The sequence below is a fragment of the Pezoporus occidentalis genome, unplaced genomic scaffold (genome assembly GCF_034315485.1).
Source record: "Pezoporus occidentalis ecotype Australia unplaced genomic scaffold, CSIRO_AGI_Poc_V1 ctg45, whole genome shotgun sequence".
In the NCBI taxonomy this organism is placed as follows: Eukaryota; Metazoa; Chordata; class Aves; order Psittaciformes; family Psittacidae; genus Pezoporus; species Pezoporus occidentalis.
Genome location: NW_026915780.1, coordinates 662,064 through 677,102, shown reverse-complemented (window position 1 = coordinate 677,102; position 15,039 = coordinate 662,064). Strand labels below are relative to the sequence as shown.

Here is a 15,039-nt window from a genome sequence, read left to right as displayed (position 1 = left end):
GCATTTTCTGAGGCAGTGAAATCGCTGCAGCCTGAGACTGCAGGAGCAGAGCCCAGCTTCCAGATACATTTTTCATGAGCATAAAGCTCTCAGAGCTGACAGCTCTGCCAGGGAGGGCTGGAAACACACTCACACCAGGCACTTTAAGCTCATCGGTAGCAGCTGCTGCAAGCACACAGCAGGGAGCTGTTCCTTTCTGGCAGGAGCTGCTGCTGCCCTGTCCTCTGCTGCTGCAAACAGAAAACTGAGAGACTGAACACTGCGTTTAAATACCTGCAACTCGCAAAATGAGTCTTTAGAACCATTGTTCCTTTTCCATTTTCATGGAATCACAGAATGGTTTGGGTTGGAAGGGATCTCAAAGCTCCTCCAGCTCCAACCCCTGTCACGGGCAGGGACCCCTTCCACTAGAGCAGCTTGCTCCAAGCCCCTGTGTCCAACCTGGCCTTGAACACTGCCAGGGAAGTGTCCCCTTTACACTTTTGCCTTCCCCTTTTTTCTCTTTTTGATTTTTCTCTTGTCCTTTTCCTTTTGATTTTTTTCTCCTTTCCCCTTTTTTCTTTCCCCTTCTCCCTTCTTGTTTTACTTTTCTTTTGCCTTTCCTCCCTGTGGCCATCTCCCATCTCCATAAAGGAGGCACTGACACCCACACATTTGCGGAGAGGCAGACTCGGCTGGGCGCAGGGGCCAAACCAGGTCCAGTGCTGCTCAGAGCACGGGATCAAAGCATCCTGAAGTGTTTCCCCCATGTACTGAGCTTTCCTCACTGCTGAGCTCACAGCCCCCGCACCGTTCCCGTTCCCTTACCAGGGCAGGGCTTTCAGCTCCTCACAAAACCAGGCGCGGTGAAGCTCACAGCCTCGTGTTGTTTTTGATCAGCAAATTCTGGAATTAGAAGCCATGCTCTATGATGCCCTGCAGCAAGAAGCCGGAGCCAAAATCTCCGAACTCCTTTCAGAAGAGGAGAAGGAGAAGCTGAAGAGCGCCGTGGAGCAATGGAAGCGGCAGGTGATGAGCGAGCTCCGGGAGAGGGACGCCCAGATCCTGCGGGAAAGGATGGAGCTCATCCAGCACGCACAGCAGGTAGGCAGTGGTGCCCGGTGGGGTGAGACCTGGGGTGGGATGGTCCCTCAGGTGGAACGTAACGAGCTGGGGAGCACCAGCCTCTCCTTAGAGCTGTACCAGAAATGGCTGCTCCTGGGTCAGGTTGTGCTTTCCCTTGGATCTGATCCCTGCAAACAGGGCACTTTGGTTTTCCTGAAGTGCCACTTGTGGTGACAGTCACAGAACACTCATCTACGGCTTACAACCCAATCTGGTGTTCTAGAAGCACAGCACATACAATTTGTATCTCCCAAACTAATGCATCTTCTGGGTACGTGTGTATTTGGTTGGTTAATAAATATTTCTTTATTTGACATCTGACAGAGAATTAAAGAGCTAGAAGAAAGAATTGAAGGCCAAAAAAGACAAATAAAAGAGTTAGAGGAAAAGGTAAGGTAATGCAGACGAACAGTTCCTGTATGTGCACCTGACCATCTGCTAACTTCACCTTGGCTAAGGGAACAGTCTCTGTTTGTGTGTGTCAGTGCAGTGAGTTCATGTGAGAGCACCAGGAAACCATCTCGCATTGGCATCAGTCCCCTGAGAGGGAGAAGTTACCAGCTGAAACTGAGTCTTTCCTTCTGCTGTCCTTCAGGACACAGCAGGGATGTGGGGTCCAGCTGCCCTGGGAGGGGAGCACCAGAGAGCAGAGGCTGAGGCCAGCACATGTCCTGGTGGAGGACCTGGGACATCTCCTTCCCATCCCCAGCATTGCACTTGTGGCTGCACTGGCCGGGCTTCCCCAGGGAGAACCATAGAATGGTCCTAGAATGGTTTGTGTTGGAAGGGACCTTAAAGCTCCTCCAGCCCCAACCCCTGCCACGGGCAGGGACCCCTTCCACTGGAGCAGCTTGCTCCAAGCCCCTGTGTCCAACCTGGCCTTGAACACTGCCAGGGATGGGGCAGCCACAGCTTCTCTGGGCACCCTGTGCCAGCGCCTCAGCACCCTCACAGGGAAGAGCTTCTGCCTAAGAGCTCATCTCAGTCTCCCCTCGGGCAGGTTAAAGCCATTCCCCTTGGCCTGTCCCTACATCCCTTGTCCCAAGCCCCTCTCCAGCTTTCCTGCAGCCCCTTCAGGCACTGGAGCTGCTCTCAGGTCTCCCCTTCAGGAGCCTTCTCTTCTCCAGACTGAACAGGTTCTCTGTCCTCACCTGCAGCCACAGCAGTCACTGTCACCATCATTAATGTCATTGAGCTTTCTGCAGTCAAGCCATAACTGTTAAATTTTACCCTTAAATTATGCTCATCTGAAACCATCTATTTCTCATGAAATTGCCATGGGAGAACCTGTTCAGGTACAGCAGGGCTGAGCTGGGCACTCACCTGACACCAGACGGAAGGAGCCTTAGCAGTGTTGGCTTGGGGTTGTTTTGAGGTATCACAAGAATTCAGCTGATTCTCTTCCTCCCCGTTTCTGTGCCTGGGGCAGAGGATGCCTCTCATCACGGTGAGGGCCATGGGGGCTCGAGCTTACTTCACACTTCATTTCAACCGAGTTGTGTTGTGCTCTGTAAGCACAGCTTGTTTCTCAGCTGAGCACACTGTAAACTCTTAACCTCTTTCTTCTCTTCCATTTTCTCCTCTCTTCCCTCCCCTTTTCAGTTTCTGTTTTTGTTTTTATTCTTCTCTTTAGCTTTCATTCTTTGGTCATAGCCCTTCAGGCCACGTGCGGAAGGTAAGCCTCGGACCACCTCCTGCCTGCCCTCTTCTTGTAGAGCTTCCCGTCGCTACTCAGGCTGCTTTGGCAGTACTGGGGGTTCTGGGTGCCCAGATAGCCCCGACATGGAAATCTCTAAGGCCTGTAGAAGATGTGAAACCTGGGCCCCGCAAGCTAAAACTTGTCCAACAGAATTCCCTTCTCCAGAAGGAAGGGCAGGGAGAGATTAAAACCCAGCAGGCTGAAAAGCAAGGAAGCTTCTAGCAAAGCAGGGTGAACCCCAGCCTCTGCTGACTACATCAGGGGGTTTTCCAGCTGATCCTTGCTGGAATCCATGGAAATTCGCTGCCCTTCTCCCTGCATGGCTCACAGGCTGAACCTTGTCCTGCTTCAGGCTGAGCTACCAGAACACTTGGGGGCAAAATGTGTCACTTATAAATGTTTCTCCAAGCATCATGCCGTAGGGCCCTAGACTTGCCTAAATATCCCTTTTCCCCAGGTAAATAGGAGATAAATTGCCAATCCATTTGTGCTTCCAGAGATGGCACCACATCATGGGTGGCATTGAGGGGAATGTTCCCCATTAGCCATCAATGTCAACAGAAAATAACACAGACCCTTTGCTATCAGTTAGAGTCATAGAACCATAGAATAGTTAGGGTTGGAAAGGACCTTAAGATCATCCAGTTCCAACCCCCCTGCTATGGGCAGGGACACCTCACACTAAACCATGGCACCCAAGGCTTCATCCAACCTGGCCTTGAACACTGCCAGGGATGGAGCATTCACAACCTCCCTGGGCACCCTATTCCAGTGCAACCTATTCCATTGTACAATTCAAAAGGATAATCATAATATAACCCTTACAGAAATTTCCTGCGTGTCATTTTTGCCCAGCTGTCCTGGTCTTTGATCCATGTTTGTGTATCTTGTCTCGTTTCAGCCTGCTGAGGAGGCTACAATTACTTCTGCTGTTGCTAGCAGGAAGACAGCATTGATTACCAAGGCAGAAAGAGAGACTTTGCCACTCCAAACCCCACAAACATCTCTCCTCTTTTGCTACTGGCGGTGGGAGGTGCAGCCTCTCTGAGCCTTGCAGACTGAAGCTGCACCGGGGTACGTGGCCAGTTCTGCACAGGGCACGTCTGCACCACTGGAATCTCTGAATGAGCATCCTGAAGAGCCAGAACTACAGCGCCAAAGAAAGCCAACCCCTCAGTGACTGCCGGAGGACGCGCTGGCTCTGCTGCTCGAGGAGCTCTCAGCTTTACGTAAGGAGCGCTATTCTGATTCAGATAAACTGAATTCATTTGGTTCCCTGCTGAGCAGGCAGTAAATTGCTTCTCTGGAGAAGTGACCGTGTCCTGGTTTATGTGTCACGCGTTTATATTTGTTATTCAGTTAGTTCAGAGTCTGGCTTGGAAGAAGATTTTAGGAGTAACTCATGAGAAGAGAAACGCGAGTGGAAATGAAGTGTTTCGTTCCATGGTATTCCTTCATAACACAGGGTATGTCCAATGGTTTGCTGTATATCCCGCAAGCCCAGGTCTAGGGAAGAACATGAAGCTGCGTTCAGGAAATCCAGCTGCAGGATTCTGCTGTGTTTTCAGTAGACCATGGCCCACGGCACAATGAAAAATGGCACAATAAATTATAATGTGCTGTCCCTGAGGGATTAACGAGGCTTAACATCGTCCCAGCAAAAGGCTTGACCTGGACAAGGGTGAAGGTAAACCACAGGATCCCTGACCCACCCGCTCTGGGCTGGGGGAGGCAGCGAGAGGGAACAGAAGATCACCACTGTGAGGCTGGGGAGCGCAAGTGCCACAGAGCCCCAGGCCAGGCAGCTGCTGCAGGAGCCAGGAAGGGAAACGGACCCTCTGGAAAAACAGGTGAAGGAGGGGAAATCCAGGAGAAATCCCACAGCGGGATCCGCCCCATGGGAACCGTGGCCGAGTGCCCAAGCCTGGGGCTGCTGGGGAAGGCCAAGGTCGAGCTCCCTTCTGCGGCGTTCCCTGGATGCGGAGCAGCGAAGCTCCCCAAGGCACAGGATGGTGAAGGAACTGCCCAGCCCTTGGAAGCACGAGGCAGGAAGGAAACCCAGAGCTCCCAACAGGTAGGATGGACTGATAACAAACCTGTGTGTTATAGGCTTATAGGCACCATGTACCTTCCTTTACACGGCTGGTAGCCTCTTGCTCAGGTTAAGAGTCTTCTGATGAAGCGTTAGTCTTTATCTAAACGTTATTTCTTTATCTCTGGTTTACTTCAGTAATTTAGGTGTTGAATTTCAGTATGATATAATCACAAATGCTGCCTTCATGGGTTTAGACCCCTGGTCACACTTCACAAAGAGTTAGTAGGGAGGCAATGAAACACACTGTAGGATTTATGCGAGCAGTCCTGCTGCTTTAGAAACAGGCATTTTAATGGCTTCCATGTAAACGTCCATTTAAATGGAAATACTTTTCATTTTGGATTGGAAAGACAAACAGCATTCAGAAAAGTATTTATTTCACAATTCCACTTCCTTCTTTTCCTAATTTATGCTGTAATGAGTTATTTGGCTGGAAAACATGGGGACAGCAGCCCTCCTGGAATGTGCAGTGCTCCCGTTGGGTGGGGGTTCAGGGCACCCACTGTACGGAAGGAAAAAGGAGACTGGAACCAGTGTGTGCTCAGGACACCGAGCTGCTGCTTGGTGGGTTGTGCTGTTTTCAGCAGTTCTGGGACACTGCTTTACGCCATTGTCTTCGTTACTTTAGTGTGTCCTCAAGTCATATGGGAGACTGGGGGCTCCCAGGGGTAGGCAGCACTTATGTATTTCCAAATAAGTAAGGTGTCAGTTAAACTGAGAGACATTTTTCTTGATCTTCACTTTTTTTCCAGTTATCTCAGTTAAATTTCAAACATTTATTATAACTCAATATGATAACGGTCACACTGGGTCTGCGTGCAGAGGTCCCTTTCAACACTGACAGTACCGTGATTCGAAAGAAATAACATCTGAAACGTGAAGCCCAGCTTTGCATAAGGAAAATCTGTACTTGAGGCATGAGCTTGTTCATGAGTGTGTGTATACTTTAGCAGCATGTGTCTAAGCGTATGTTTAGTCAAATCTAACTGAGCATTGGGGGTTTATATAAAATCGTAATTCCCAATATCTGATCTAAATCTAATAATCCTTAAATATTCCCTCCATGAAGACAGATCGCATTGGGGTGATGATCCAGTTTGATTCGTGACTGTAAATGTTTCCTATTGGCAATAGAAAGCAGTACTATAATTACAACCTTAATTAAACCTTCAATCTTAATTAAAACACTGGAAGTGTTACTATTCAAAGAAGATTATGTACCTCTTTTCAGCAACAGAAGGATGGAGAGAAGCTCCTGTCAGGAGGGCTGCCGTGTTTGCCTGCTCCCATGGAGCAGTATTTCCTACTGCAGCAGCCATTGGAAATACCAATGGCAAATGCTCAGATCCTGATCTTTGGCGCTGGATCACCAGTGTGAGTGCAGCGGGCAGGTGGCATTCCCCTGGCAAGTGTCCCCCCAGGTCCTGTGGGTCACCCCCTTCTGCTCTCGTGCTGGGTCTGTCCATGGGGCTGTCTGGTGCGGAGAGAATTACTGTTCTTTAGATCACTGTTTATTGGCTCCATGATCAAATGGTCCTGTTTTACTGGAGTACTTCAGAAGAGGTTGGGTTTTTTTTAAGGTCAGCAGCACACTTTGCCAGAAACAATGCACATGGGAGATGATGAGTTACTGCAGCTGAAATTTGCCTGTAAATGCTCCAGCAGCCGCCTTCTGTATATGTAGAGTCACAGAGTGGTTTGGGCAGGGAGAAACCTTAAAGCTCACCCAGCTCCAACCCTCTGCCATGGGCAGGGACACCTTCCAGTAGAGCAGCTTGCTCCAAGCCCCTGTGTCCAACCTGGCCTTGAGCATATATACATATATATATATATCTTCACGCATTTTGAAAGGGGTTGTAAATGCTTCTGCTCACAGCAGTATACAGAGATCAGGCTAATGAGCTACATGCTTAGAATACTAACTGGCAAGTCTGTGCTGTGCAGGGTGACCCAACACGTCTTGGTTCAAAGTGAACTGAGCAGGGGAAATTCAAGCCATCAGGATGACTGCAATTGAGGGAGCATCATTCCCAGGAGGATATAAAGGACAGGACTCCGTGGCTGCTCATTTTCACTACACTGTAAATCTTGTGTAATGTTCTTAATCTCCGCAAAGAGCAGAATTGGGCTCAGTGAAAATGAAGTGATTTCCAGCAGATTAGTAACTGTCAATTTATATGAAAGCGTTGGGTGTCTTGCTCCCAATATTTCTGCTTTAATCTTGCAGGGGTTGGTACAGACTGAGGTGCGTGGAACTGACAATGTCAGTCTGAATTTAGAGCTGAGCTGAGCTGGATGTCCTGGGGCGGGAAGAACAGCATCACTGGTGCTGACGGATGGCTCCAGCACAGGGAAGGTTCCAGGCATGTCTGGGGAAGCTCCTTCATTGTGGAGAGGTCTTGGGTTGTAAAGAGGCTGCTGCTTGCTGTTGGCTGAATCCCACAGGAACGCACTGAGCAGATCTGCTGAGGTTTTCCTGCTTTATTACAGCAGCATCTTCTCGTTGTCCTTCCTAGGCAAGCTAAGAAAGGGCAGGTACCTGGGACAGTCCTTTCCTTTATGCTCTCTACCACAGAATGATAGAATGATTTGGGTTTAAGGGACCTTAAAGATCATCCCGTTCCAACCCTGCTGGACACAGGACTGCAGGGGGTTCTCCCCAGACCTGGAGATGCAGCCCAGCACTTCCAGGTCATCAGAAACCCCAGATAAACCTCCCCCAGGAAAGGAGAATGTGACCAAGCAGCTCAGACCTGTGATTGCCTTCTGCAGATGTGTAGAGGCAGATGTAGGAGATTTTGTTCTGTCAATGGCTTTTCTGATGAGATTGCCCCAATGGCCAGTTTCCTTCTTGTTATAAACAAGAACACACCCGAGGGACACAGCAAATTGATGAAATGAGGGTCAGAATGGCTGTCAAGGAGATACCAGCTTGTGTTAGCAGCGCTGTCATGGCCATGAAGGTAAGAGGGCTATAAAATACTCACACATCATCAAATCAGAGCAACCTTCTCATATGAGAAGAGTGACCATAGAATCCTAAAGGCTGTGTATGTAGAGTTTATCATGTTTCTGAGGGTGTTAATTGTAGCCAAGCTGCCTAAAACCTGCTGTGGAAGGTCAGTAGGCAGGAGCAGGGTGTTTCAGTTGGATCAGGCAGCAGCATCAGCCTGCAGGAGCCAGGGCTCCTCATCAGGGCTGTGATGGAGGCTGACGTCTGGCCCTGACCGCTCGCCCTTGGCTGCCTTTCCCCCCGGAGCAGCCGGAGCCACGGTCTGGGTGTCAGCCTGTGTTTTCCACATTAGATCCGCATTTACAGCTTGACTGGGTGCCCCCAGCTTGGAAACCCTCCCCTTTGAATGTCCTGTGAGAGTGCTGCAGCTGATCCCTATCTGAGACCTGGAGACCTATAACAAGAAACGATGCTTGTGAGCAGCCAGGTTCTGGACAGACTGCAGTGGGTTTATTGTTTTCCTGTCTTTCAGAGCTGTGTCAGTTATTCACAGGATCCCAGCCTGGTTTGTGCTGGAAGGGACCTCAAAGCTCCTCCAGCTCCAACCCCTGCCGCGGGCAGGGACCCCTTCCACTAGAGCAGCTTGCTCCAAGCCCCTGTGTCCAACCTGGCTTTGTCTGCAGGTTTCAGAAGTCCCCAGATACAAAATTCTTGATCCCAAGCAGCCCCTGGAGATGCTCTCAGTTAAAGGCTCTATTTCCCAATGGAAATCTTCAGCCCTGCCAGCTCCAACAGCATCAGGGACCCCGGCCATAAACACAGCGCTCTACCTTACACATAGATCTCTGTGAGGGCCATGTGCTGATAAAGCTTTTAAATCCTCACTATTGCAGATACAGAAGAGAAATACTTTAAATTCTTTCACTGGAAAGCAAATTGCTGCTATTTATCATTTCTGGCTATGTAACCAATAGTGACATCTCATATCTACAACACAGCATGTGCACATATTTTATAGCTATCACGCCATGTTTTCCAATACCATAATGACTGCCTTCTGATAGGTTTGTCTTTTTATAAACCATTCTAATGTAAATGTATTGCAAATTCACTCATAAGCATTCTTTACCCAAGTGAAATACCCCCATAATTAGGGGTGAGAGCAGCAATTACAGAAAACAAGGTTTCTAAAGGGCAAAACAAGCAGTGCAGAATCAGCCACTATTCTAAAAGCAGTGCGTGATTAATACAGATAAATTTAACCCGATCTGGTGGGAGTACAAGAGCCAAGGCCGAGCTGCCATGTGCTGCTCTTCAGATGGCAAAGGAGCTGTCAAATAGCTTTAATTATAAGTCGTCTTGTCATTCTCTGTTACACACTGCTTGGGAATCCAGCCTGACAGGAAAATGCTATAGACTTCTATTAATGTGTATATATATATGTGTGTGTGTATATGTGTGCGTGTGTGGAGAATGAATAGTATCCAGCTTATTCCCAAAAGACTTTATCCCAAATAATTAATTTGTAGTGGAATTACCCTTTTCAAATGCTGCTGCTAAGCATCAAAGGACCAGCTCTATTGAGCCCTGCAGCAGAAGATCGTGGTGGATCTACGTCAAGCTCCTCCTGTGGTCTTTAGCAGGAGATGGGAAAGGCAAATCCCAGGGGAATGGCTTTAACCTGCCCGAGGGGAGACTGAGATGAGCTCTTAGGCAGAAGCTCTTCCCTGTGAGGGTGCTGAGGCGCTGGCACAGGGTGCCCAGAGAAGCTGTGGCTGCCCCATCCCTGGCAGTGTTCAAGGCCAGGTTGGACACAGGGGCTTGGAGCAAGCTGCTCTAGTGGAAGGGGTCCCTGCCTGTGGCAGGGGTTGGAGCTGGAGGAGCTTTGAGGTCCCTTCCAACACAAACCGGGCTGGGATTCTATAAGTGGGCCATAAATTTACCCATGCTTGTGGATCTAGTGGGGGAGGATGGGAAGATACAGAGAGGCCAAGCCTGGCCCATTTTCCTCAACATGAGTATGGAATTCCAGCTCTCCATTCCCAGCGGGCAGGCAGTGAAGCACAGGTCACCTCCTGGTGACATTCACCACACGGTGTTAGGGCGCTCAAGCAAATATCATTTGCCATTTTCAATCAATTTAAACTTGCACCCATGTTTCAACTGATTCTTAACTCTGCTTACCGTATGCAGGGAAAGCTGGTGCGAGTATTCGTGTAGTTGGTGTGCTGCCTTTGTGCTTGGTTTAGTCGCTTTTTTGTTGTTCCCTGGACATTCCTTAGATTCTTCCCAGTAATTATAAGAGATGCACATCCAGGTTTCCCTCTCGGCCATATGGTAACTCATGCTGCTGTCACAGGTCAGTGCTGCCCATGAGGCAGATGGCCCATGGCTGAGCATCACCGGCATGGCCTCATTCAAACCCATCCTCACTCCATACCAGGGGCGCGTGACTGGCGCAGGCACACGGAATGGGATTTACAGCTCAGGTGGTGGGTTTAAACATAGGCCCAGCAAATCTCCCTAGTACCAGTTAGAAATAAGGAAACAGATACAGAGATAGAGAGAGAGAGAGAGAGAGAGACAGATAGAGATATCCTTTCATTGCAGCCTTGGCAAGAGGCTGTGCATATAATAACAGGCAGCTAATGAAGGCAATAATTCCTTCTCCCCGTGAAATGTTACCCATAATCTTTGATGAATTGCATCTCTGGACTGCTGTGTTGCAGTGAAGCTGCAGTTTTCACCAGCAGTGTATGCTCAGCATATTCCAGCTCCATCCATTACCATTTTAAATGCTTCTTTTGTCCCATTTTTACAGCTTTCTGAAACAAAATGAATCTCTCCAACAGCTGCTGGCGTGGTGAGAGGATAACTGTGCTCCTGTTAAATTAACCAGCTCCAGCCCTGCAGGCAGTGCCCGGGCAGCACTGAAGTGACATGTGCAGTGGCAGTGGATGTGATCTGCACTGAATGTGCAGCACCATCCTTTGTCTCTGCACACTCGTGGTGACTCCTCACCCTGCCCGGTGCTGCCTTCTTGGTGAAGTGGCACCTTTAACATCCACTGTGATTCACTCTCAGTTCCTCCAAGTTCGGTGTCTTTTTAGGAATTGCCTATTAATATTCTGGAGGGTTTGTTTTCCCCATGGGAGCAGCATGATCTCTGTCTTGAGGATGCTGGGGAAGGGAAAGGAGAGCTGCAGGAGCCACAGGCTGGGCAGTGGAAGGGCTGGAGGGGGTTAATTCATACCTGCACAGTGCAGGGGGCTGAGCAGGGGATGGGGGTCCATGACCTGTGGGTGAGGTTTGAGGAGAAGGGATAGGGAATGGGGGTCTCTCCCTTCCTAGTCATTGGCTGAACTATTCTGCTTGTCCTGTATTTGCCCTAAAAATTCCCCTTCCCTCCAGTGTTGGTCTTGTAGCAAAGTGGGAAACCGAAAACGATGGAGAATGGCCCAAGTACAGAGCACACAGAGCACAGGAGGGGACAGGGCAGACCGAAGGAAGATACCCTTTCCACCCTGTCCACCCTTTCCACCCTTTCCACCCTGTCCATCCTTTTCACCCTTTCCACCCTGTCCATCCTTTTCACCATTTGCACCCAAGCCCAGGACATCCTTCTCTGCTGCCTCTCCTCAGTGAGGAGGTGGGATTTGGCTCCATGGGTTATAAACTTGTCCTCTCCACAGCACAGCTCCTTCCTCTGTCTGTTATACCGAGGCTGATCAGCAGGACCAGCTATCCCCGAAGGAGCTCACACTGCTGCGCTGGCTCCTTGCCCTCCCCTGTGCCTGGCAGCCGAATGCAGCCTCTCTCGCTCTCCTGGTGACACACAGAGATGTGTGCCCATGCGGGGTGGCCACGGAATCCTGGGTTTGGAATGCGGGAGGTTCACTGCTGCTCAGAGGGCATGGTTCATGAGGCAGCCTTTGCCAGCTTGGAAATGCAGCCGGTCTTGGCTCGGCTTTCATTGCGATGGCAGAATGAGCCTGCACCTCCTGGTAAATGATGATCAGCAAACACATCGTCTGATTGCTGGTTCCTGGCCACAGCGCAGAGGTGGCCGCGTCTCAGCATGTTGCAAGTCACTCCTCGTCCCCTCACTCTCTTTCGGGGTCATCCACTTCAGTCGGTAATTCCCATATCCTGGGAATCCTCCTGCACCTGTGGACGCTCTGAAGGGGAACCTGCAAGTGATGCTCAGGAAAGACACCTCAGAATCTGCATGAAGATGGATGGGGCACGTTTTAAATTCCATAGAACCATGCAATCCCACACGGGTTTGGGTTGGAAGGGACCTTAAAGCTCCTCCAGTTCCAACCCCTGCCACGGACAGGGACACCTTCCAATAGGGACATTAGGGGAGTTCTGGGCTCAAGCACTCACTGAAGCCGGGTCATGGGGAGCTTCTCCTCACCCAACACCCCCAGTCCTTCTCCTCAGGCTGCTCCATCCAGTCTCCCCCAGCCTGTGTTCATGCTGGGATTGCCCCAACCCAGGGGCAGGACCTTGCACTTGGCCTGGTTGAACTCCCTGATGTCCATTATCATCACGATGTCCTGAGTGTTACGTGAATACTGTTAGGGGAGTACTGCTGTGGAAGGAATAATGCTGTAATGTATGGGGCAGCCTATAGTAAATATGCATTTAACATTCAATAACTGATCTATTTCTTTTCAGAGAAACCCCAGCAGCTGGTAAGTCTACTGCAGCTGTAGACTTAGCTGAGCTGCCTCATACACAGCAACCCCCATGGAATGGATACTCAGCACTGGGACTAAAACCTGCATGTTACAGAGCTGTAGTTGATCCTTGTATTTCTTTCTCCTGTAGGTGCCTGCACCCCTCCCAAACCTTGTGTTGAGTTTACAAAGCTATGAAGAAAGTCCCTCGATACTGAAATTCCACAAACTCTCCAGGTCTTGTACATCCATCATTATTTCAAAGCAGACAGGGTGAAGAGCTGAAGGAGCTGAACTACAAACACGTAAGAAAATGAGGTGCTCAGAGGAGCGACCTGTTTGTACTGAAACATTACAGCATTTTAAGCCAAAGGTGATGGATTTTGATATTGGCACATGGCTGTTTTATAAAAGTGATTTAACAGATTCCAATTCTGTCAGATATAAATACCAGTATCGGGATTATGTGATGAGCTGCAGTTTACTTCTGCATCTCATGCTTAAAACGTGTGCATTTTGGGGTCTACTTAAGTATTTAATGTCTTAAAATACTTCATTGAAAGACCTGCAGACAGCAGCTGAGGGAACCCCTGCAGCCTCAGGCATCACTGTCCTCTCACTGGGAATCCAGAGGAAGGCTCTGGGCTGGCATCTGTCAGCCCCAGAGAGCTCAGGATGGGAGCTGCTGCAGGCAGATGGAGGGATGGGGATGGGGAACGGGGGAGCGAGTGGGCTTGGAAGTGGCTTGGGGCCATTTCATTCCCCTTCACCCAGACCATGCTGTCACACATTGTGTATGGGCATCTAGGAGTTCCCTTCCATTCTCCCATAGTTACTTTCTTAACCATGCCTTTTTGGATTAAAAAGCTACCTGCACAGGACAGGACATGTGTAAATAAGGGGTTGTGCTTGTGTATATGTTCATATTTATATGTAAAAAAATGTGTATATAGGAAAGAAAAACAGAGGCTCAAAGAATGTTTCCAAAACTGTTCCTTACAAAGGCAGAGACAGGAAATGTGCATAAACGTGCTCCTTAATTTCAGCATAGGGGTTTTGCTCCGTTTTCAGTCACTTTGCATTTGCTCCCGCTGGGCTTCTGTAGGATGAGTTTGTACAATGAGACTGTGACCGCGGCTGGAGCTGCTCGGCAGACGGGGCCCCCCTTGGCCCCTGGGATGAGCTGTGGCTGTGGCTGTGTCACATCTCATTTGTGTTTTCTTGCACTGGGTCTTGTGCGTCTTTCCCAAACCAAGGTCCCAGAGCCACAGCACCAGAGGTGGGTGTTTACCTGATGTGGGGCTCTTTCCTGCAGCCCCCCATCCCTCGGTGCAGGTAAACAGCGGGGAGAGGAGGGGTGTGCAGCCACCCTCAGGCCAGCGAGGAGGCAGCAGCAAGTCCAGAGCTACCAACTGCTCCAGTTCTCCCCATAAGCATCTTTGCAAGCTCTCCAGTGTCCTTCAGAGCAACAAGACGGAGGCCAAGTAAACCGAGCGCATCCCGGGGCGTCGCCGGCACAGCACCACCGCTCCACCTCCCCTCAGGACTGTGAGGAAGGAGTGTGTCCGTGACCAGCCCAGGCCCACAGAGCTCCTGGAGGAGCAGGGAAGCGGGAGGACATGGGCTGCCCGGTCCCGCAGGCAAGCTATGGACCGACATCCCCTGGGACCACAGCACGTGGTTCAGGCCTGTTCCTATTCAAGCTGTCGGAGGACCGTGGCATCATTTCAAGTCCCCTGCTCCAGTGCTATCTGTAGCCTTCAGTGTATCCCCGAGTGCCTTACACAGCTTGTGAACACAACTCCTGACCTGAAGGGGAAATGCAGCGGGGGGCCCGGTGCCGGCTCCCACCACATCCCCAGTGCTGCTGCTGTGGGGACCGGTTCAATTTAGCCTCAGGAAACCGCGTTGTGAGTAAGTGTTGAACCCTGCACCTCTGATCGTTCTTTAGAGACAGGAACTGTCCTAAACTTATGCAAATTGTAAACCAGAGAAAACATTCCCCCGCCCCGGCCAGGCCGGCTGCCAGGCTCCTGCTCCCCAACAAGACCCAACAACCATGTTAACATCCACTGACGGTTGGACCCGATGATCTTAAAGGTCTTTTCCAACCTGGCTGATTCTGTATCCCAAGTATGTGGTGTCTGCTCAGTGCTGAGGCAGCTGACGGGGCTGGAGTGATCGATTACAGAATTTTACACATATTTTTGTATCGTGATTCATATGATATATATCAAGAGACTTTCTATTCATTTGTAAAATACATAAATTATTGTAAACTTTTAATAAAAAGAGCTGTTTTAAACCTTCAGGTTGGATGAATTGTTTGTTTCTTCGGTTACCAGAAGGAGCCCTTTGGTTGGTTACAGTCACTTTGCTGATGGGTTTTTATAACACTGCCAGTTTTTAACCATTTCTTAGGTTTTACCTTAAAGACTGATTGAGACAGGAATAAACGCGTCCTTGCGGACGGATGGGACCCGCCTCCCGCCAAGCCCGGTGT

General features: G+C 49.8%; 2 protein-coding genes across 42 annotated transcripts in view; one reads left to right on the top strand and one right to left on the bottom strand.

Annotated features, from left to right (window-relative positions):
• JAKMIP3 (Janus kinase and microtubule interacting protein 3) overlaps positions 1-14,847 on the top strand; it is a 76,667-nt gene extending 61,820 nt beyond the window's left edge. For 11 of the 40 annotated variants that reach the window (XM_062635145.1, XM_062635146.1, XM_062635144.1 and 8 more), the window contains 4 exons: positions 880-1,083; positions 1,429-1,494; positions 2,707-2,779; positions 3,705-3,842. In XM_062635145.1, coding sequence (XP_062491129.1) covers positions 880-1,083; positions 1,429-1,494; positions 2,707-2,757 — 321 coding nt within the window. In that variant the 3' untranslated portion in view covers positions 2,758-2,779; positions 3,705-3,842. Of the gene's footprint in view, positions 1-879; positions 1,084-1,428; positions 1,495-2,706; positions 3,106-3,704; positions 4,878-12,687 lie in introns of those variants that run through there. The other 29 variants (XM_062635107.1, XM_062635142.1, XM_062635130.1 and 26 more) reach the window with 14 other exon arrangements.
• The window catches only part of BNIP3 (BCL2 interacting protein 3), a 234,144-nt gene that overhangs the window by 78,797 nt on the left and 140,308 nt on the right, over positions 1-15,039 (bottom strand). The gene's annotated exons all lie outside the window — the stretch shown is intronic.